This window comes from Setaria italica, chromosome III (assembly GCF_000263155.2).
Source record: "Setaria italica strain Yugu1 chromosome III, Setaria_italica_v2.0, whole genome shotgun sequence".
In the NCBI taxonomy this organism is placed as follows: Eukaryota; Viridiplantae; Streptophyta; class Magnoliopsida; order Poales; family Poaceae; genus Setaria; species Setaria italica.
The window spans coordinates 1,471,072-1,491,137 of record NC_028452.1 but is presented as its reverse complement, the minus strand read 5'-3'; the positions used below and the strand labels follow the sequence as shown (position 1 = coordinate 1,491,137).

Sequence of the window (20,066 nt, the reverse complement as noted above, 5' to 3'; positions counted from 1 at the left end):
TTTATGACCAGCTTCGATATCTACGTGGGCCGGGCTCGGTGACCCCGCTGGCCCGCTGCAGTACCGCGAGCGATCCCCACCGGGAGCAGAATTTCGCTCGGCCAATGGAGGAGACGCAGAGTTGCAGACAGTCGCGGCGGCGCCGGTGCTACCCACCATGGCAGGCACGAAAGACCCTCCTCCTGTGACCTCATCTTCTTCTTCTTCCTCTTCCTGTTGCTTTGCTGCTGGTCTGAGTGGCGCCCGTTGATGTGGAAGAGGGGGAATTCGAGGCGCGGGGCGTCGTTGACGTCCACAGGCCGCGCACGCTGGCCCGCCGCCGCTCGCACCAAGCTTTTTGATGCCGCGGCTCGCGTCGACCTTTCGAGCTCCGCGCCGTCGAGGTCTTCTTCGAGCTCCAGGACCTTGCCGAGCCACGCCACCGCCTAGCTCGGCCAGACCTGGCGCCTCCTCGAGCTCTGCCGATCGATGCTGCCGGTGACCACCCCGTGCAAATCCGACCCTCCGGAGCTCAGGGAAGGAGAATGTGAGGGATTGTCTGCCGATGCTTTTAGCGTGGGAAGAAGGTGAAGAGCTGCAAGATTTTCACACTAATAGCTCCAACTGTGACGGAATGTTATTTTCAGATAATGTATCCTTCTTCTTTGATGGTATTTCGCGTGACGCAGCTCTTTTCCGGAAGTGACGTTCTTTCGATGAACTAATTTTCCCATAGTTTTCCGATTTCTATGTCGAATTCGGGTTGGAAGGTGAGAATTAGGATTTCGTGTTGGATTCAAGTTCGACTACTGTTCTTCGTATCATCCCGACCCACCCCCCGTCGATTCTAGAGGTGACGAGAGGATTCCCGTTCCGCCTAAACCGAAGAGGAGTCCGGCGCCGGCGAGTTGACAGATTAGGAGAAGAACAAAAGCCACGGTGAGCTCGCACCGACAGGAGGACTCCGGGGGTGGCCATTGAGAAGAAACCAAAGCCGCCGGACGTGGATAGGTTGGCGGACGGGGCCTTGGAGTATGGCGGCAAGCGATGGCAGTACGGGGCCGGTGCCTAATGAGAGGGAGAAGACTCAGGCGGCGGCGACGGAATTGGTGGGCGGGAGCAACACAGGCACCGAGGAGAAGCAGCAGAGGAACACGCTGGCAGCCGCAGCAGGAGAGGGCTTCAGTTCCTTACCTGCTGCACCCATTACCAGCACCCCGCCGCTACCTCCTCGCTGCCAGCCACTCCCCTCGTCTGGCAAGCGGAGGAGGATCTCCAAGGTTGCTGCAAAAGGTCACCTTCTTCTCAACTCAAAACTTAAAACTTTTCCTACTGCACAAGTGCACAACTAGTCTTTGCTGCATCTTTTTCCACCTTTCCATAGATCCTCGTAGAAATCTTCCTACTGTGGTGAAGCCCAAAGACCCATATACTGCCGAGAGTGTCTCCAGCCCAAGAGAAAAGGCACTTATCCGGGAAGCGGCACGCTCAGTCGTTAGCGTCTCCGCCATTGCACACGGTAAAATTGGTTGATGAACATGAACCTGATTTTTTTTTAGAAAAGGGAATAATTTCCGGCCTCTGCGACCGCACACAGCCAACATGAACCTGATTTAATCTTCCTATATGCTGATGATAACGCCCACATCTGTTTGCAGATGGGAAGTTCATTAACCAATGCACTGGCATCTGCATCGGTTGGAAGGAGACCAAGAAGTGTGCTAGAATATTAACTAGTTCTGGAGTTGTATGTACACTTGATCCCAAATTTAAGGTACAGACAAAGCTTTCAATGTTAAATTTTGTGGAGCTTGCGTTAACTTTAGAAATTAGGTTTAAGGACAAGTTATCAGTAACTTTGTGAGCTGCAGAATGGAAGATATGTGCTTCTACTTAATTTATTCATTTTCGGCTATCACATTTCCCACATTTTTTCGCCAATCCCTGACATCTCTTGCAAAACATCTACTAGTGCAATCCAACCAATGTTTATTACCTCTTCACATGTAGCCGCAACAAGGTTGCTACATTGTAGAGTTCATGTGTGTGTTTTTCAGATTTGTGTAATAGTGCTATGGGCTTGTTTATCTTTTCAGAATTTCTTTTTTCCCATGGTTCTTATCTGATTGGCTATTTTCTTGACCCTATTGCACAATACATCTAATGAAACCTCTTTTCTACCCTTTCAGCTACACATTTGCTTGCCAAATAGGGCCGCCGTAGAGGGATAACTCTTGTTCTTCAATCAGCATTATGATATTGCTTTATTGGAGATCTCGTCCTAGTCAGACTTACCTTTGCAGACCCCCTCTTTTGGATCTAACCCAAACTACGGTCAGGAGGTTTTCATGTTGGGTAGGGGCGAAGAGTCTAATCTGGTGGCTAGGCATGGGAAAATCTTGTGGTTTGAAGACCCAGATGATTTAGTGTGCAACTACCACATGTTTCTTAACTGTGAACCTCCTAAGGTACTAATAGCATTATTATTTCCCAGTATTGTATTCTTACTTCATCGCACAGTTTAGTTAATAGTATTTCTTTGATGTAGGGTGGCACTGGAGGACCGGTGATTGACAATGATGGCAATGTCGCTGGGATGGCATTTGATAATGGTGGCCCAAATCTTAGTATTCTTTCCATCTCCACCATCCTTACATACATTGAAATGTGGATGAAGTTCAGGTTCGTTAACTTTGCTCAATGTTGCGCTGATGTTATTACTTGCTTAATGTCTATAACATCTAAGTTAATTGGTTTTAAAATTCAACATAATTTTTTTTGAGTTGTAAGCAGTGTTTGTTCCAATTTGCCTTATGTGTATAGAATTTGCATTTTAACATTCTTTATTCACTGAGCTGAGCAATTTTCCCCTTGCCCCGTGTAGAAATATATGCTATTAGGTTTAATGAATCTATAAAAATGGGAGCCTGTACTAACGAAGTTTGAAAAGGTGGTTGACAATGTTGCTTCTAGATAGACTGGAAAATTGGCTAGTGACATTACTGTCATACAGCATGTACTAGCTTGGATCAGTTAGAACCCATATATCCGAATCATCAAGTATAATGGCATATGCTCAGACTTTGAGCAAGTTGCAATGTTATGTGCATAAACTTGGTATTAAGGGCAAACCTGTGATTAGCTTGGTTCACTTCAACAAACGTGGTCCATGAAGATTCATGGAGCTTGCCCAATCTGTCTCAAGAGCTAATTAATTTTCAAGTCGAATTTTAACACAAGGAACTAGAACGGCTGCCGCTTCATATAGACCTACCTTGTTTTGGACGGTATCTCCTTAAAGTTCAGGCAGCGGAATCCTTGGGAGAAAAGATAAAAACTCTTTTAATCGTATCCCCTTTTAAAATTATGACTCCATAGTCTTATATTGCAAATAATCATGTTTCATGCATAACTTAATTTAACAGGGTCTAGTATTTTAAGACAAACCGAATGTATCCTTGAACTTATGCTAATGCATCATTAAAGTGACATTGACATGGTCTTATGAAACTGCTGCATTTGGCTTCTTTGTGATAATTTTTTAGAGCTGATTGTTTGAATCCAACTTATTTCAGTTGTATTGCTCGCCCTGTACATGGTTTGAGCTTGAGAACAGTGGAGCTGCTGGACGTGTCACTCCAGGAGGTGATCTCTCTTGATCACAACATCAACAATGGGTACATTGTAGACAGGGTATGACTCTTCTGTTCAGTGTGTATTGAGCTCTATTGAGACTATGATACAGGAACATTGTAATTCCTTTGAGAGTTTGACCTATGTAGGTAGATATTGGTTCTACTGCTGAGAAGCTTGGCATTAGATATGGAGATGTGATTGTCTCGTTTGACGGGCTGCGTGTCCAAACTCTACCTCAGGTGAAAATTATATATATCTAATATTATTGGTTGTTTTCAACTTAAAAATATAACTATGGCTGATGAGATCAAATTTTGTCTGCAGTTGGAAGATTATCTTCTTTCACTTGGTTGGGGATTCTTGCAAGGAAACACTGATTCAAGCTCCACCGTGGATCTCAAGGTTTGTTTGATGTTTGTGTTCCTTTGGTTCTTATAGCTTGAAGTTTATGATCTCCTTGAACGTGGTACAAGAAGCATCGCCTTGCCTGTTGAATTATGTGGTGCTTCGGCATGAGAAAACAATATTTATAACTAACATATGTAAGCGTGCCCCCTGGCTGCCGAAGGCTGTGGGCGGGCATGCCGTCCGCCCATCCCTATGGGAGCCGGGCATGCCTACGCCATGGACGTCGCCTCATGGACTTCGATCAGATGCGCAGGGGGTGCTGGGAGTAGAGGGATTAGGGAGAAATAATGGGCGGAATCGGCATACAAGCACCGGATCTGCCCGTTTTGCCGGTCTTCATGGCGGCGGAGTGCTCCGGCGTGCCGGAAGCCCAGAATAGAAGGGGCGGTGGCACATGGTTGCTGGCCTAAGCGGCGGCTTTGTTTCAACGAAGAAGAGGAGAACGACGAGCGGAGGTGGATGATGGAAACATAAGCGAACCGTACGGGGAATGTGCGCAAACAATGGCACTCTACGTAGATGTTTGAAACATGATTTTTTTAACACATCTTCATGAACTCCACAAAATCCTTGAAATTGATCCTCCGATCCATGTTTTTTCGAAGCTGAGGTGTTTGGGAAGATTTGAGAGTGGAGCAGTCCCAAATAAGTCCTTATTTCCGAGTTGCTATGAGTACACACAAGTGTGCGTGTTTTCGCGCAACGAGGGTAGTAGTCTCTCCAATCTCTTCTCTAATATGTGTATAGACACGCACACATGTGTACGTGTAGTTATGTGCATCCTATGTGTACCTTAAAAGGACTTAGCCCGTAGATGCTCAATGAGATTCGTTTTGCTGGAAAATTGTTGCCAAGTATCATACATCATCACCAACAAACTAGAGATTTTCAATGTAAAACATAAGGTTCAGAATCATCAGAACGTCCAAAAGGAACAAGAAATGTGTAGTAGGTTATAGGTTGTTCTCTACTAGCCTTCTCTTTACATCTCCCGTGACAGAAAAGCACCAGCCATGCATGCCGCTCCATCACATATTCACATGTATCACTTGCCCTACACTACCCGAGCCTCTTCCTGATGACGCCCTCCACGGAACCGACGAACGCGAATGTGCCGACGACGAAGCAGAGGGCGCTGAATGCCTGGAGCGCGACCCAGCCGCGCGTCCACGGCGGGATCCCCCGCTGGACGCAGTACATCTCGACGGGGAGGTAGATGACGAGGGGCCAGAAGATGAGCGCGCCCAGCACGCCCAGCACCTCGTTGAAGTAGGGGAACAGCAGCGCCAGCCCCGTCGTGCTCGCCACGTACGCCGTCCGGAAGCACAGCCGCTGCAGGTTCAGCTTGTAGCTCGCCGCCGGCAGGCCCGGCACCCTCACGGCGTAGAACCTGTTCACGAACGCGCTGTTCGGGAACTTCGCCGTGAAGCAACGGTCGGCGAACGTGAAGATCTGCTGGCTAAACATCTGCAGAGATTTGAAAATCATTAGCATGGTTTCAACAAGCTCTCTGTCCAAGTCTCTGAAATAATCAAATAATTCTTAGCTTGCAGTGGTCAGTTTACCTGGTATCCACCTAGCAGGTGGAGCACGATGCAGGCATTGGCGAAGTCTATGAGCCAGTAGGGCTCGTAGAAGCCGAAGCCGGTGAGGAGGTTGCCCGGAGCGGCGTTGCCGAAGGCGGCGTACCCGAAGCAACCGACGCCGAGGTAGAAGAAGGTGGTCGCCAGGACCGCGATGACGTTGCCCTTCTGCATCGTCTCGCTCTCAGGTGGCGGTGATTTCAGAGTGTCCTGTGTGGATGGAGTTTCACCAAAAAGATGTTTCGTCGCTTTCAGTGAAATGGATAAAGGCAGCTCGATCCGTGTACCTGCTGAACAGTGATAAAGTTCAGGTTGTACCTACCTGTATTTCCAGTAGGACTAAGGTGTACGGGTAGGCGAACGCGATGTCGCCGATTGCTTGAGCCACTCGCCAAACTTTCTGCGCCGGCGTGCTCATCGGAACGCCGGCGATGCTTCCTTTGATCGTCCCATTTTCTGATACAAGATTGGCGTCCATGATTCAAGAGCTAATTTTCTGAATATGCTTCGTCAGCTCACTGGAATGGATCGATCAAGCACGTTACCTATGGTCTTGGCGAGTCCGAGGCCGAGCCCGATGGTGGCATAGGTGAAGGACATGATGGCGGCGACGACGGAGAGCCACGTCATGTTGTGGAAGTTGGGTATGAAGGACAGCACCAGCTGCGCTGCTCCGAACAGCAGCATGTAGAAGTGCTCGTCGTGTGCGTCGCAGGGGGCGCCGTGCCCTTCGTTGTGGTAGCAGTTGGCCCTCTTGATCGCCCTGCCACGAGGAGTTGTGCTTGTGACTCTCGGTAACGGGAACTATTTTGCCATGACTGAATAGTGGCTACCAACTGAAAATCCATGACAAAGATCAGAATCACCTGAGACAAGTCGCGGTAGTGATGGTGTAAGCAATTGCAGTCCCGTACAGGTTCAAGTACTGGAGCAAGCCACAGAGCCAGGTGCGCTTCTCCCCTGTACGTTTGGCTCATCAGTTGCCACAGAAAGATAGCAAAGCTTCCAGTAACCAAAGACTAAGATTTTTTTTTTGAACGGAAAGAAGAAAAGGGTCGTTTTGAAAAAAGTACTACTCGTGGCAGTAGCTAACAAAGATGTCGTGAAAAAAAGGCCACAGGATTTGATGATCTGAAAAGGGGCAGCAGCCAGCAGGTACCTAGGTGCGTCCTGACGGCATCCATGTAGGTGTAGTTCCTCTGCCTTTTCTCCAAGTCAGGGGATCTGTAGCAGTGGGACAGCAGGAAGGCCGAGATGTAGGTGACGAAGGCGAAGCAGACCATGGCGACGGGGCCGCCGACCCATCCCAGCTGCGCGACGCTCCACGAGAGCGCGAGCACGCCGCACCCGATCACGGCGGTGATGATGTGCGCGAAGCACGTCCATAGATTCCCTGACGACGAGCAGCAAGAACACACAAAGAAAACCAGAGGAAGGCAGCCATGGCCGCTGTCAGCACGAGTACTGCTACTACTACTAACGCGTGGCCAGCTGTAGGCAAGATGAGAGAAAACTTGTAGGTACCGGTGCGCGGGGTGTGGCCATCGTCGTCGAGCTCGGGGGCAGCGGCGAGCTCCAGGGAGTGGCTGCCGTCGTGAGCCATTGACCTGCTAGCGGTGTTCAGAGCTGCAGTGTTTGACTCATGGAAGGACTAGGGAGGGAGGAGGACGAGCATGAGCTACTGAGATAACTCGTCTCTGTCACCCAATTGGTGTGTGTGGTTTGGATAGAGGGAGAGACAAAGACCTTGCGCAGACTTTTGTCTCGTCTCGTCGACAAGCCGGGATCGCGCCCTGGTTTAAGTGCGAAAACGAGGCGAGCTGCCGGTCTTGCCTCTTCCAGGCCTCACTGACAAGTCCAAGCTGCCGCACAGCCTCTACACCCATGACGGGAAGTACATTTTATTCATGTGCAGATCAACTTACAGAAACCCTGTCATTTGCAGACAAAAAAAGAGGCTAACAAGGGGACCTAGCCGGCCACATGCACTGTCAGAATCGTCCCTTTCTAGGAGACCCAAGTAGCTTGCACGAAACCGGAGATTTTTTTTTTCTCCCAGCCTCGAATTTGATTGATCGATCGATTGAGTTGTTTTCGAAGCTGTTTCGTGGATTACGCGTGCTATTACGATGATCACTGTCTCGGGTGACAAGTGATGTAGCTGCTGACAACATGACAGCGGAGCCCGTCGTTTCTTCCCCATTTTGTGTTGCTGATCCCGGCCTTCGCTGCCTGCCGCCTACCAGAAAGGAGAGTCATACAAAGAAGATGGGCTCAACAGATCGCCTTTCAGATGAGGATGACGGGGTTAGCATGGTACTCCTCTTAGCTTTCAACACGGTCACGTGATTGCTCTCCCCCCAATCATAAATCCATGGACAGAGACAAGCAAACCCTGAATCATTGGCGACCTATCAGTGATACCCTCTTCCCTCTGCTAGAGGAGCCCCTCCATCGATGGCGATCTGTGGACCGACAAGAAAAGCTGGCAATGGCAAGCAACGAGCCAGGCGCAGGCAGGTGGTGTTCACGACGTACACCGCAAGAATTAGAAAATCTACTGTAAGGCGCAGGCAGGTGGTGTTCACGATCTGTGGACCGACAAGAAAAGCTGGCAATGGCAAGCAACGAGCCAGGCGCAGGCAAAGAAAATAAGACCCGCATCCTGACAACACAGGAGATCGTGAATCCAGGGAATCTCAGCTCATGCCAATATTTTGTTCGCGAAGAAGATATCAGGGTTACAAAGACACCTGCATACGTGTTGAAAGGCGCAAGCAATTAGTCTGACCGTTGATATGTCCCGACTGAATTGAACAGGGCCAGGTGTGCACAGTGTACTACTACCAGAATCATTTTAATTCCACAAACAGAACTGAACAGCTTAGATCATGTTTATGCTTAAAATAAACTGAAACTAGTAGCTAAACGGCGCGTTTTTTTAAGCTTCTTCTGACCACGCTTCTCTCCACAGCTTCTTATAGAGGCGCTTTTCTCATATTAGTGCAGCTTATTTGAGAAGCACTTCTCCCCACAGTGGTACCAAACAATGCCACATGGATGTTCAGTATTGAGTGGAGCATGCGTGGTTGTTGAGCTTGGAATAGAACTTAAGAAAGCTTAGGGGGTGTTTGGATCGAGGTGCTAAACTTTAGCAGGATCACATCAGATGTTCGGATGCTAATTAACTGATTAATTAGCCTTAATAGATTCATCTCGCGAATTAGACTCCATCTATGCAATTAGTTTTGTAATTAGACTATGTTTAATACTCCTAATTAGTATTCAAATATCTGATGTGATAGGTGCTAAAGTTTAGTGGTGGGTATCCATATACCTTTAGTGCAGGCTCCTGCCGAAAATTCTTCTTGTGGCTATCCACCGTGTTAATTGCTAAAGTTAGTAAGCAAGCAGAAGGCGTCAGAAAACTCTGCGCCCTCCTTTTTAATGAAGTACTATGAGCAGCTCACATGCATGGTTCGTTCCGTAAAAGAAAGCTTTGCACCTGCAAAGCGAACTACTTAATCCCGACTTGGGTCATTTTATTTCTCCCTCCATAGTTCAGTCAAGTTTGCCAGAAGATTCATCATACATCAGGGTAAAGTCACTGAAGCCCCCATTGTTAATCATTTGATCAATTGCTTTCCCGAAGGGTCTGCCTACTTACTTCCAGCTAATGTGTTTTAACACCCAATATTTTCTTTGCGTGGGATCGAGATCCAACAGGCCACAGTTTCTTTTACCTCGTGCCACTCCTTCCCCTATCCAAACTTCCCTCTGGCTGGCAGCTGACTTTTCATTTCTTGACGATGACGAGTTGCGCACAACACACACAGCCAAAAAGCACGTCCCTGCACACAATGCCTTCCCCAAGTAAAACTTAAATACAGAAATTGTTGACATGCTAATTCACACAGATAAATACTGTAATATCATCACCCAAAAGAATCATAGAAACACCAATGGCCAACAGAGAAGAAGATGATTGGCAGTTTACATGATCGAAGGCTCGTGTACATTAGTGAAGATCAAAACTTGTGGAAATCGCCTATGCATATGCAACTCCCGATGCAGATGTCTAGCACCAGAGTACATCTAGCTACAAAACTGGAGCTTGTGTTTAACGCAACACACTAAGGCCTACGGCGGCCCAAGTAAGTCTGGCAGGCCTGCTCGAGCTCCTTGCAGGAGTGCGCCTGGGCCAGCTCCATGATGCTCCGCACCGTGTCCTCCTTGATGAAGCGGCGCAATCGGCTGGCGCACATCCTCTTCATCCTCTCGATGAGGAACATGTCCGCGGCATCGAACAGCTCCCGCGTCATCGCGGCCTCGTCGCCACTGGCCTTGATCAGCTCCTCCGGCAGCTCGTCGTGGTAGATGTAGTAGAGCACGCCCTCGAACGCCTCCGGGGTCGTGTCCGAGATGGTAATGCACTGCATCCCCGCCTCCGCCCACCTCCCCTCGTCCCCGTGGCCGTAGAGCGCCGTCGCGAACCACTCGGACTGCGCCGCGACCACCAGCCCGTGCGCCTCGAAGACCGTGCCGCCCACGGAGAACTTGACGTCGAACGGCGCCCTGCCGCTCTTCAAGAACCGCATGGCGTTCGCCGCGAAGTCCGACTGGGGCGCCATCGCGGCGGCGGCGGCGGCGGCTCGGGCCTGGTTGCCGCCGCGGTTCTTCCGGCGGCTGTTCACGACCTCCACGGTGCAGCGCACCTTGATGGAGTCGCCGTGGAGGACGCCCAGGTCTGCGCCCTCGAGGGCCTCGCGGGTGACGAAGACGCGGAAGCCCCAGCAGTTGCAGTACCGGTCGAAGCTGCAGGGCCGGTCGGAGCGCCGCGCGTAGCCGACCGTGCCATCGGGCTTGAGGAGCTCGAAGGTGAACCGGGCGCGGACGGCGCGGCAATGCGGCTTGTAGAGCGTCTGCACGTATAAGGCGACGAACTGCGAGTTGGGGGTGTAGCCGTCGGGGTAGAATCGCACGTACCACGTGCGGCCGTCGACGGTGAAGTAGCGGGAGAGGATGGACTTGCCGGAGCCGATGCCTTTGGTCTGGCTGTACTGCCGGATCGTGAACTGGTGGGTGCCGGACACGGGGTCCAGCCCACCGCCGGCGTCGTCGTCGTCGGGCGCCGAGAGGCAGCAACCCATCGATCCGCTGACGTAGGGTTTCGTTCGTGTGGCTAGTTAGGGATGCTTGGATTGGTCACGCACGCCTCACGCGGATGATCCCTCCGTCCGTCGAGATCTCGTAACCAGTTATGGAACGGCGAAATCGTCGGCGGGATATCAACTACGATTACGCGTTATACAAATCGGTAAGAAATAGATCGAGTTGAATCCGACTCCGAGTGGTATACCGGGCTGTTTGGCAGCACTTTACTCTAGAAAAAATGGAAAAAATAATTCCACTCCACCAACTCTACAAAATATCCTGCTAAACACGTCCATCTTCCCAAACTCCAGTTTCAGAAAAAACGTGGAGCTAGGGGTCAGATCCACGTTTTTTTCATGGAGTATCTCAGGGGGTGCTCCAAAAACATCAGTTTCAGACTTCCTTGTGGAGTTGGGGTTATTTACCCACCATTACCACCAATTACTCAACTTACCGGTTCGTTTCTAAATTTTCTATCCCCACCCGTCGCCATTTCCTCTCTCTCTGCCGCTCAGCCTGTCAGACCACGTCGCCCCAAACCGCCAAACTGCGCTATCCCCGACCATCGTCGCCCGCTGCGACCGGCTCACCCCCGACCGCCGAACCACACCGCCCCCGACCGCCATCGCCCGCCGCTGCCAGCCCACCCCCGACCGCTAGACCTCACCGCACCCGCTCGTCGGACCTCACCGCCCCCGCCCACTGGGGCTGCGGGGCTGCGCCCTCCTGCCGATCGGAGCTGTGCCGCTATCATCGTGCTGCCCCGCCCGCCGGGGCCATGCCGCCCCCACCTGTTGGAGCCGTGCTGCCCCTGCCGACTAGAGCACGGTGCCATTGCAGCACTAGCCGGACGGCGCGCCGGTGTCGAAAATTTGAGCTATTGGCAGAGAAGAATTATGCTAATGGCCACACTGATGCCGGCGTGCAGGCTGCCTGCCAGATTGGAGAGGAGGTCGTGGAGGAGATTGGAGAGGAGATCGTCGACAACTGAGGTCGCGTGCCGCTGCTGCTCGCCGGGCGTGGGGCCAGGCCGCCGCCGCGCAAAATGCCATGCGAAGGGCCGCTCCGGCGCGCGCAGGCTGACGCCCCTGCGCGAGATCGGGAGCAGAGGAAGAGAAGGGGAGAAAAGAGAAGAGAGAAAGGAAGAGGATGGGAGAAAAGAGAGACATACATGTGAGCCCATTCACAAAAGGGTAAAAAAGACTATTCACAACATATTCTCATGTTTCTGGAGCTGGAGCACAGTAATTAGCTAAATACATACAACAACTCCATATTTTCCTGGAGTTGGTGGAGTGGAGCTGCAAAAAGATGAAGTTGGTGGAGTGGAGTTATTTTTTATGGAGTGAAGTACTACCAAACATCCCATAAAAATACCGTAGTGATTCGTTTTTCATATGTTAAGGAATACACAATTGAATCCGAGTGGTATAAATGCCGCAGCGAATATGAATTTAAATTCGATATCTTCTCGGTGCTTAATAATTCATCGATATTGCAATTATTGTTTCTGTGTTTCACAGTGAATATTGTATGAAACATAGTGTTCATGTTGCGCTGGGAATTTCCTATCCCAGAGTCAAACAACGTAGTCATTTTTACATACTATTTTTCATGTTACAAATAGTAACCGCTAATGTTGCATAAGGTAATTTTTAATGTTTTGGACGTCCGAGTGCTAGCTAGTAGCTCTGATATCCCAGGGCTGCAGTCAACGGAAACTTGCACTATCTTGTGTGCTTCGTTCAAAAATAAAAAACTAGTTATTTCCACACATTCATGTTTACTTTAATTCAAAGGGCTTTTTCTAGAGAGATAACAAATTTATACTCCCTATGTTCCAAATTGTAGGTCGTTTTTAATACATAGTTTTTTCTATGCACTGTGCGTCTATATACATAATGATATCTATATATCTAGAAAAGTTAAAATGACATGCAATTTGAAATGAAGGAAGTGTTTACAAAATAGAATAGCAAATACGGCATTGGAGCACATTCAGGGATATTGGATTCAAGGGCTCAATTGAGTTTTTATATACTCCATTCGTCCTACAATATTGTAGGTTGTTTTAGCTTTTCTATGTTTAATAGATGTTTGTATACATCTAAATATAGTGTAAGTCGCCAAACGGAAGAAGTAGCTACAAAATTGGAGCCGGATGGAGGGCCCCGGCATCACTACATGTTCAACTCCTGCATCTGTCGGCATAACAGATGCCGAGCTGCTGCATCTCCTGCAACGGATCGCGTAGTCTGATTAGAAACGCCAGGCATCGTCCCTGCCCGATCAACAAATAAAACAGAACTACTTACTTGCCTGGAAACCGTATCACAAACTGTCCCGAGGAAAACAACAGAAAAATCAGCCCACAGCAAACAAGACAGCAAAATCAATCCTAGCCGTCCCAAATTTGAGTGAGAACATAACAAATATTTACCCGGTTGGTGATGTTTTTGATGCGAAGTGTATTTCAGACATGTTTCATCCGAACTCTGTTACATTTGCATAATGTACATGGACTAGAACTTGTCTCGCATACAGATTGGGACAAGCGCTCTTACCATATATGTCACATGGAAAGGACCTCACCCACACCGCTATTGAACTGCACCAATGGCGTCCAAAAGCTCTCCGCCGCGCCCAGCGGCCTCGCGCGGCCCCGTGATCACTCTGACGACGACGCGAGCCTTCACCTTCCCCAACTACTCCAAGGCGGCGCAGCTGCCGGCGGGAGAGGCGCTGCGATCCAAGGCGTTCGACTTCCATGGCCGATCGTGGCGGGTCAAGCTGTACCCCACGGGCTTCACCCCCGCCACGCGGGACTTCGTCGCCGTCTTCGTCAAGTGCCGCACCCAGCCGTTCGACTTCTACGACGCCGTGGTCACGGTCAAAATCCTGGACAAGAAAGGCGAGGGCACCGTCTTCGACGACGCCACCGCCAAGACGACCGCGCTGGCGATAGGCGACAGCGTGTTCAGCAAGGGCTACGTCGAGTTCGCCAGGAGGCGGGAGGTGGCGGCGGCGTGCGTCCGCGACGACGACAGCATCATTGTCAGGTGCACCCTGCTCATCGACGCCGAGGTGGTGGCGAAGCCGCCGTTGGTGCTCCCGTGGAGACGCACGGCCAAGGCTGACGATGGCGGCGGCATGGTCGTCCCTACGCCATCGTGGATGAAAAGCTTTGCACTAGACTCCGCGACCGACACGGACGCGGCTTCGACGTCCACAGCCACCGGCGTGCCGGAGGTCGTGACCGGGTCCCATACGCTCACCATCAGCCAATTCTCGGAGAAGAAGGCGTTGCTTGCGTGCGGCGAGTGCCTGCGCTCCGCCCAGTTCCGGCTCGGCGGGAGCAACTGGTACATAAAGGTGTACCCCAACGGGCACGACGCCGGCAGCAAGGACAACGTGTCCTTCTTCCTCGCCCGCGGGAGGTCCGGCGAGCCGGAGACGACGGCCGAGTTCGCGTTCGAGTTGGCCAACTTCAAGGAGGCCGGCGGCAACAACAAGTCCGCCAAGGTGAGGGCGACGTTCGACAACAGCAACGCGAACAGCTCGGAGCACCTCGGCTTCCAGCGCGCGGCGGCGGAGCTCCAGTCTGCCCCGCAGATGCGCAGCGACCGCCTGATCGTCCGGTGCAAGCTCGGCGTGTTCAGGGGGAAGCCGCCGTGCCCGCTCCTCGCCGAGGCGCCGGCGATCGCCGCCCCGCCGGACACCCGGTCCTCGGACTTCCTCTGGCTCCTCAAAAGCCAGGAGGGGTCGGACGTCACGTACGCCGTCGGCGGCACCACCTTCCGCGCGCACTCGTGCATTCTCTCGGCGCGGTCGCCGGTGTTCCGGGAGGAGATGCGGGAGCTCGTCGACAACCCGGAGAAGTACCCATGGCGGTACATCAACGTCGAGGAGGAGGAGATGACGGCGCAGGCGTTCGAGGCGCTGCTGCACGTGGTGTACACGGACCAGCTGCCGGGCATGAGCTACGTGGATCCGACGGAGGAGACGGTGGAGGCCATGCTCTTCGCGGCGGAGAGGTACGGGGCGGAGAGGCTGAAGCTGCGGTGCGAACAGTGGCTCTGCTCGTTCGTGACCCCGCTCACGGTGGCGGACATCCTGTCGATGGCGGTCAGGTACGACCTCCGGCTGCTCGAGGACGCCTGCGTCAAGTACGCCACGCCGGACCACCTGTGGGAGCACGTCAAGGGGACAGAGGGGTTCAACCGGCTCAGGGCGAGCTGCCCCCACATCGTCCGAGAAATTGAGGGCAAGCAGAGGAAATACTAGTATTGGTCTTAAAAGTGTTTTTTTTTTCGCGAGAAAGTTGGTCTTACAATTTCTCGTAGTTAGTCAGGTAGTCCTGTTCAACTTAATGTGTTTTCTTGTATATAAACGTCCTTAGAAATTTTTCCTCAACAGCTTTGTTTATCTGTTACACAATTCGGCAATTTATTTTTCACGCACACCATATAAAACGTCATAGAAAAATGCCAACGTCATATATAAAAAGGAAGGTGCGAGTAATTGTTAGTTGGCTAGTTAGAAGTTGTTAGCTAAAAATTAGTTAAGTCTATTCAGATTAGCTGGATAGCCCTGTTGGGATCTAAACAAGCTTAAGACGGTGAGCAAATTGAACTTTTGTATATGGATATTCGGTAACATATATTCCCTAATGTAGGTTGTTTAAATTTTCGAGATATATAGATTTTGCTACGTATTAAGATAGAATTAAAAAAGCTAAATCAACCTATATTTTTGGAACGAAAGGAGGAGGAGCAGACCTACATTTTTGGAACGAACCTACATTTTTGGAACGAAGGAGGAGCAGATACGCTACGCTAGTAATATTGGGTCAAAATGCTGACACACGCACTGTCTCAACAAAACCCATAAGTTCGTCTGACATCGCGATCCATCCGTACCGGTACGCGCCGTTCACGTTGGACGGTGGACGGCGGCGACACGGAACAGGAACTTGCTTGGGGCGGAAGCCGGCGAATCCAGCGGCGACACGCGGTGATCCGCCCTCGATGTTCTCGAAGGATCAAGCTTGCAGGAGGTACAAGTCCGGAAGCCGCGAAAGCCATGTTCGCTCACGTGAAAAGAGCACCTCGGTCTCGCCGCTCGCACGGCACCTCATCCAAAAGCGAGAGCGAATACCCCGGTAACGCGAGGGCCTAGCCGCAAAAGCGCCGACGAGCGAGCAAGGAGTTTTCCACTAGAAATGTGCCAACCCCGTCGCCTCGTCCTCCCCCTTCCGCTTCCGCTCCTCCCAAATCTTGCCGCAAACCTGACGCGTTGGAGGGCCGATTCGCTGCTCCCAGCTGCTTGATCCGAGCGGGCTCGTCACCACAGCTGGTGATCTGCGGGGGATGGGGTACTTGAGCACGGTGATCGGCAACCCCACCGATGGATCGCCCGTCAGCGGCGGCGGCCTCAGGTGGTGACGATTCTCAGCACCGCTCTCTCACTCGCCCCATGGTTGTTGTTTGATTTGTGCTCTCTCTGCTCGAATTGTGACGTGGGCGCTTCAATTTGTAAATCTCCTTGGTGGTGTGGGCTCGTCTGTCTCAGCTTGGTTGCGATTATTTTCATAAATGTGACGTGTCGCATGTAGTTTTGGGATACGTTGCTTGATGCATCACACGAATTTGGCATAAACAATGGAGAGGGTTCCCTGGATGTTATGACCAAAACTGGTGTTTTAGTGTTTTAGCTCGAAACTGAACTGATCCTGTCAAAATGGAATGACCTAAGCTTTGTTACCTAAAAAAGCGAATCTGGTTGTAGCTATGTGATTATGTCTATCAATTCAGTAGGATATACGAATACACTTTCACAAGGAACAAGAGCTCACAAAGCCAAAGTATACATCAATGCTACAGACTAGCTAATACCTGAAAAAAACTAGGCTAAGGTCATCATGTTGGTCTTGAATAAATTTGAGCAGGAATGTATTATTCCAAATGAAAAAAATGGCATTTCAAGTGTGGATCAGATGTAGGGTTGATAACATAAGATAAGAGAATATTAAAGCATTCATATGCTCCATCAGTTCAGATCAATCAAGTTAATGGATAGTACTGTTAACATGCTTGGATGGCTTGTTGCTAGTATTGTTCTATAAATCTGACCTTGTCTCATCTTACCTATGAACTTATGTCAGCTTTCTGTGATGGTTCGTTTTAATATAGGACATTAGCTCATTGCTGTTGTAGCTCTACAAGGCAAGAATCTGTCCAGCTATAGCTTTTCAAAATACCTAACTGGGATCCCTTGAGTATTGTTCTTGTAGCTTGGCTTAGTAGTCCATTGCCATTATCCAAACATCAAACTAATGGAATATTATCATTTATATCTGTATTACCTATTTGCTTAGTATTTCTCATTTATTTTTCTGCCAGCCAGAATGGTAAATTTAGCTATGGCTATGCAAGCTCCCCTGGTAAAAGGGCTTCCATGGAAGACTTCTATGAAACAAAAATTGACTGTGTGGATGGTCAGATAGTTGGTCTTTTTGGAGTATTTGACGGTACGGGTTTATCTCAATTGAGAATGATTTATTTAGATAATTTGACCGTAATTTTCTTCTGTAGCTAGTTCTTTCTGACCCCATAGGGTTGGTTTATTTGTGTAGGTCATGGTGGTGCTAAAGTAGCAGAGTATGTGAAAGAAAACCTGTTCAGCCATCTTCTTAGGCATCCAAAGTTCATCAGTGATACCAAAGTCGCTATAGGTATTCTTTTGTCCCCTTTTCCACTGGCTTCAAAATGTGTGAGCACAATCAGGAGAGTTTGCACGGTGGTACTATTGCAGATGATGCTTATAAAAGCACCGACAGTGAATTCTTAGAATCTGACAGTAGTCAAAATCAGTGTGGATCGACTGCATCAACTGCTGTCCTTGTTGGTGATCGCCTCTTTGTCGCAAATGTTGGTGACTCTAGGGCCATCATATGCAGGGGAGGAAATGGTAATCAAAGACTTCACTGTGCCTCCTCTTCAAATACCCTTGTTGTTTTAACTTAATAGTTACCTGAGACAATTTGCTTTCCTCTAAAACTTCTTTAGTGAAAATAGTAGAACATAAAAACAAGGAACAATCTTCTGTGGTTTTCCATCAATCTACAAGTACAATAGTGCATTACATTACAGTTTTAGACTTTTACTTTTGTGATGCTCTTGATATTGGTTATTGGTAAGTAACTGGAGTATTGGACTTGTTAAGTAAGACCTTTTGTGATTATGGAAAAAGGATGGTGGTAGGATGCATGCCCTTTGCTTTATTCATGCATGCCTGTAGAATTTAGGTGATACCACAATAAGGTGTTTTTGGGAGGTATTTCCTAAGGTCTGAATTTTGACCTTGTTGTCTTATCTTGCAAAATGCATGCTTCTAAATTTTGGTTACAGTACAATATGATGTTTTTTGAGGAATTTCCTAAGGTCCGAATTTTGGCCTTGTTTGCCTTGTCTTGCTAAGCTAGGCAAATAGTCATTAAGTCTACGACCAAGATAAAACATGTCTTGAGTATGAGGAGTAATCTGCATCAGTTTCTCAGTGGTAACTGGTAACACCATTCTTAACCTGATGTGTTCTGCTGGATTTTGCAGCTGTTGCTGTTTCAAAAGATCACAAGCCTGATCAGACTGATGAGCGGCAACGCATTGAAGATGCTGGAGGTTTTGTGATGTGGGCAGGTATGTCAGTCACTGCATTCTCTTCATAGTTTCTTGGTGGGATATGGTTCTCCTCCTAATGACCATGCTTTGTTCTATAGGAACATGGCGTGTTGGTGGTGTACTTGCTGTTTCTCGTGCTTTTGGTGACAAACTCTTAAAGCAATATGTAGTTGTGGATCCGGAGATCCGAGTACGTAATCTCCGACATTTCAATATTTATTTTTTCACTTATTCTTCTCCCAAAATGCATAATATGTGGATAGGTATTCATCTTAATGCTATGCTCAGTTAGTAATAATAATATCCTAACTGGGATGTTATTATTTGCCACATCTAGTCGGCATTGTGCCATCTAGGTGTTTGGTGATAAATGTTTGTCATGGATGCTTTCTATCAATTTTGACTTTTGAGATCACACAAACATTCAGTAGAACTGTAGAAGTCATGTTATATCCTGAAGAAGTATTGTTTTCCTTAGTCGTGTTTTATCTCTATGATTTATACACTTGAAAATTTGATGAATGTGTTCTGTAATGCTTTGGTGGGTCATTAGGAGGAAGTTGTCGATGATACACTCGAGTTTCTCATCCTTGCAAGTGATGGGCTGTGGGATGTGGTCTCCAACGAGGTAATTTAAGGAAATGCAAAGCAGCAGAATACTTGATGGTCTCTTACTATATTCGTTGTGCTTGGTACCACCCCATTTACAATTCTTGTCACGCAGGAAGCTGTCGCCATGACCAGATCCATTCAGGACCCGGAAGAGGCTGCAAAGAAGCTCTTGCAAGAGGCCTACAAGAGGGAGAGCAGTGACAACATAACCTGTGTTGTCGTGCGCTTCTTGCATGGGCAAGGTAGTAGCGGATATGCCTAATAAGACAAAGAAGTAAAATTACTCTGTGCAGCCGTGTGCTATGATATACATGCGTTGATTGATGTTCCAAGGTTAAATGGGAAACGGTGAAGCTAGGATATGTGTATTCTGATGGGAGTTGCTGGGAAATTTGTGTACTTTGTTAGGTTAAACAATAAGTTTGCTGGCCGTCTTTCACTATAGTTTCGTTGCAGTGGATGCCGGATCTGATCGATAGTGTTGTATTGTTGTTGAAAAAAACATGCTATGTGGAGACTTTTGATCGTCTCCACCTGTTCCCTTTTGGAAGTGAATTGACGTGGACAATCTTTCAGTGCTCTTCTAATCTCCCTCCATTATTCCCTAGATGTGTTCTGTGCTTAGGCTGATTTTGTCTCGTGCTCCGTGTGTGTCGTGTCGCGCGCGCGTGTTGGTTAGAAAAGGAGGGTTGAGCTGGGTGCAGTTGCGGCGTCATCCCTCATCCGGCTAGCATCCCAAGCCTGCAATCAGTCATTGCAGGCTTTGTTTGGACAGCAAATTTTCATCTCAATCCTCACCCGTCCGACTGATTTTATGCACAGAGCAATGCAAGGCACATAGATGTTTTTGTTACAGAGCAAAAACATGCAAGCCACACAGATATTCTTTTTTTTTTGAAAACTGAACCACACAGATATGTAACGCTTGCTGAACTGCAAGATGCAACTCTGTTTATTTTTTTCCCTGATACAAGTAGAGCAGCGTGGTTTGTTCAGTCGCTAGTCGCTAGCTTCT

At 49.0% G+C, this 20,066-nt stretch overlaps 5 protein-coding genes across 6 annotated transcripts; 3 read left to right on the top strand and 2 right to left on the bottom strand.

Moving 5' to 3' along the window:
* The first annotated feature begins 33 nt into the window (after positions 1–33).
* LOC101765365 (uncharacterized serine protease YyxA) lies at positions 34–4,939 on the top strand. The gene is given in 10 exon segments (XM_022825157.1): positions 34–631; positions 750–1,272; positions 1,364–1,498; positions 1,638–1,753; positions 2,169–2,447; positions 2,528–2,661; positions 3,555–3,672; positions 3,762–3,854; positions 3,940–4,017; positions 4,269–4,939. Coding segments are annotated over 9 exon segments (1,236 nt in total). The 5' UTR covers positions 34–631; positions 750–1,013; the 3' UTR covers positions 4,293–4,939.
* Positions 4,888–7,405, bottom strand: LOC101766324 (probable amino acid permease 7). The gene is made up of 7 exons (XM_004960098.2): positions 7,131–7,405; positions 6,766–6,999; positions 6,473–6,566; positions 6,152–6,369; positions 5,929–6,062; positions 5,589–5,816; positions 4,888–5,490 (listed from the first exon to the last, which is right to left on the bottom strand). The coding sequence occupies exons 1-7, from the start codon at positions 7,207–7,209 to the stop codon at positions 5,083–5,085; spliced, it is 1,395 nt and encodes a 464-aa protein (XP_004960155.1). The 5' UTR covers positions 7,210–7,405; the 3' UTR covers positions 4,888–5,082.
* Positions 7,406–9,739: 2,334 nt separating this feature from the next.
* Positions 9,740–10,756, bottom strand: LOC101786170 (BTB/POZ and MATH domain-containing protein 1). The gene has a single exon (XM_004963338.1). The coding sequence runs from the start codon at positions 10,754–10,756 to the stop codon at positions 9,740–9,742; it is 1,017 nt and encodes a 338-aa protein (XP_004963395.1).
* A 2,620-nt stretch (positions 10,757–13,376) lies between these two features.
* LOC101785763 (BTB/POZ and MATH domain-containing protein 1) lies at positions 13,377–15,044 on the top strand. The gene has a single exon (XM_004963337.1). The coding sequence runs from the start codon at positions 13,377–13,379 to the stop codon at positions 15,042–15,044; it is 1,668 nt and encodes a 555-aa protein (XP_004963394.1).
* An 822-nt stretch (positions 15,045–15,866) lies between these two features.
* LOC101764690 (probable protein phosphatase 2C 45) lies at positions 15,867–19,636 on the top strand. Of its 2 annotated transcripts, none has more exons than XM_004960093.3 (8): positions 15,867–16,197; positions 17,162–17,289; positions 17,395–17,493; positions 17,574–17,729; positions 18,371–18,457; positions 18,538–18,629; positions 18,993–19,067; positions 19,164–19,636. In XM_004960093.3, exons 1-8 carry the CDS (start codon positions 16,130–16,132, stop codon positions 19,311–19,313), a joined length of 855 nt encoding a protein of 284 aa, XP_004960150.1. In that variant the 5' UTR covers positions 15,867–16,129; the 3' UTR covers positions 19,314–19,636. The 2 variants fall into 2 exon arrangements, with proteins under 2 accessions (XP_004960150.1, XP_022680914.1); XM_022825179.1 differs by having other exon boundaries at positions 15,925–16,197; positions 17,166–17,289.
* Positions 19,637–20,066: the final 430 nt, after the last annotated feature.

What these genes read in the sequence shown, in the direction of transcription:
- LOC101764690 (XM_004960093.3), top strand. Translation starts at nt 16,130, where the DNA reads ATGGGGTACTTGAGCACGGTGATCGGCAACCCCACCGATGGATCGCCC. An exon ending in TGATACCAAAGTCGCTATAG is followed by an intron (nt 17,494 to 17,573) that starts GTATTCTTTTGT and finishes GTACTATTGCAG; the next exon opens with ATGATGCTTATAAAAGCACC. An exon ending in GGGATGTGGTCTCCAACGAG is followed by an intron (nt 19,068 to 19,163) that starts GTAATTTAAGGA and finishes CTTGTCACGCAG; the next exon opens with GAAGCTGTCGCCATGACCAG.
- LOC101785763 (XM_004963337.1), top strand. Translation starts at nt 13,377, where the DNA reads ATGGCGTCCAAAAGCTCTCCGCCGCGCCCAGCGGCCTCGCGCGGCCCC.
- LOC101786170 (XM_004963338.1), bottom strand. Translation starts at nt 10,756, where the DNA reads ATGGGTTGCTGCCTCTCGGCGCCCGACGACGACGACGCCGGCGGTGGG.
- LOC101766324 (XM_004960098.2), bottom strand. Translation starts at nt 7,209, where the DNA reads ATGGCTCACGACGGCAGCCACTCCCTGGAGCTCGCCGCTGCCCCCGAG. An exon ending in TGGCCACACCCCGCGCACCG is followed by an intron (nt 7,000 to 7,130) that starts GTACCTACAAGT and finishes GCTCGTCGTCAG; the next exon opens with GGAATCTATGGACGTGCTTC. An exon ending in CGGACTCGCCAAGACCATAG is followed by an intron (nt 6,063 to 6,151) that starts GTAACGTGCTTG and finishes ATCTTGTATCAG; the next exon opens with AAAATGGGACGATCAAAGGA.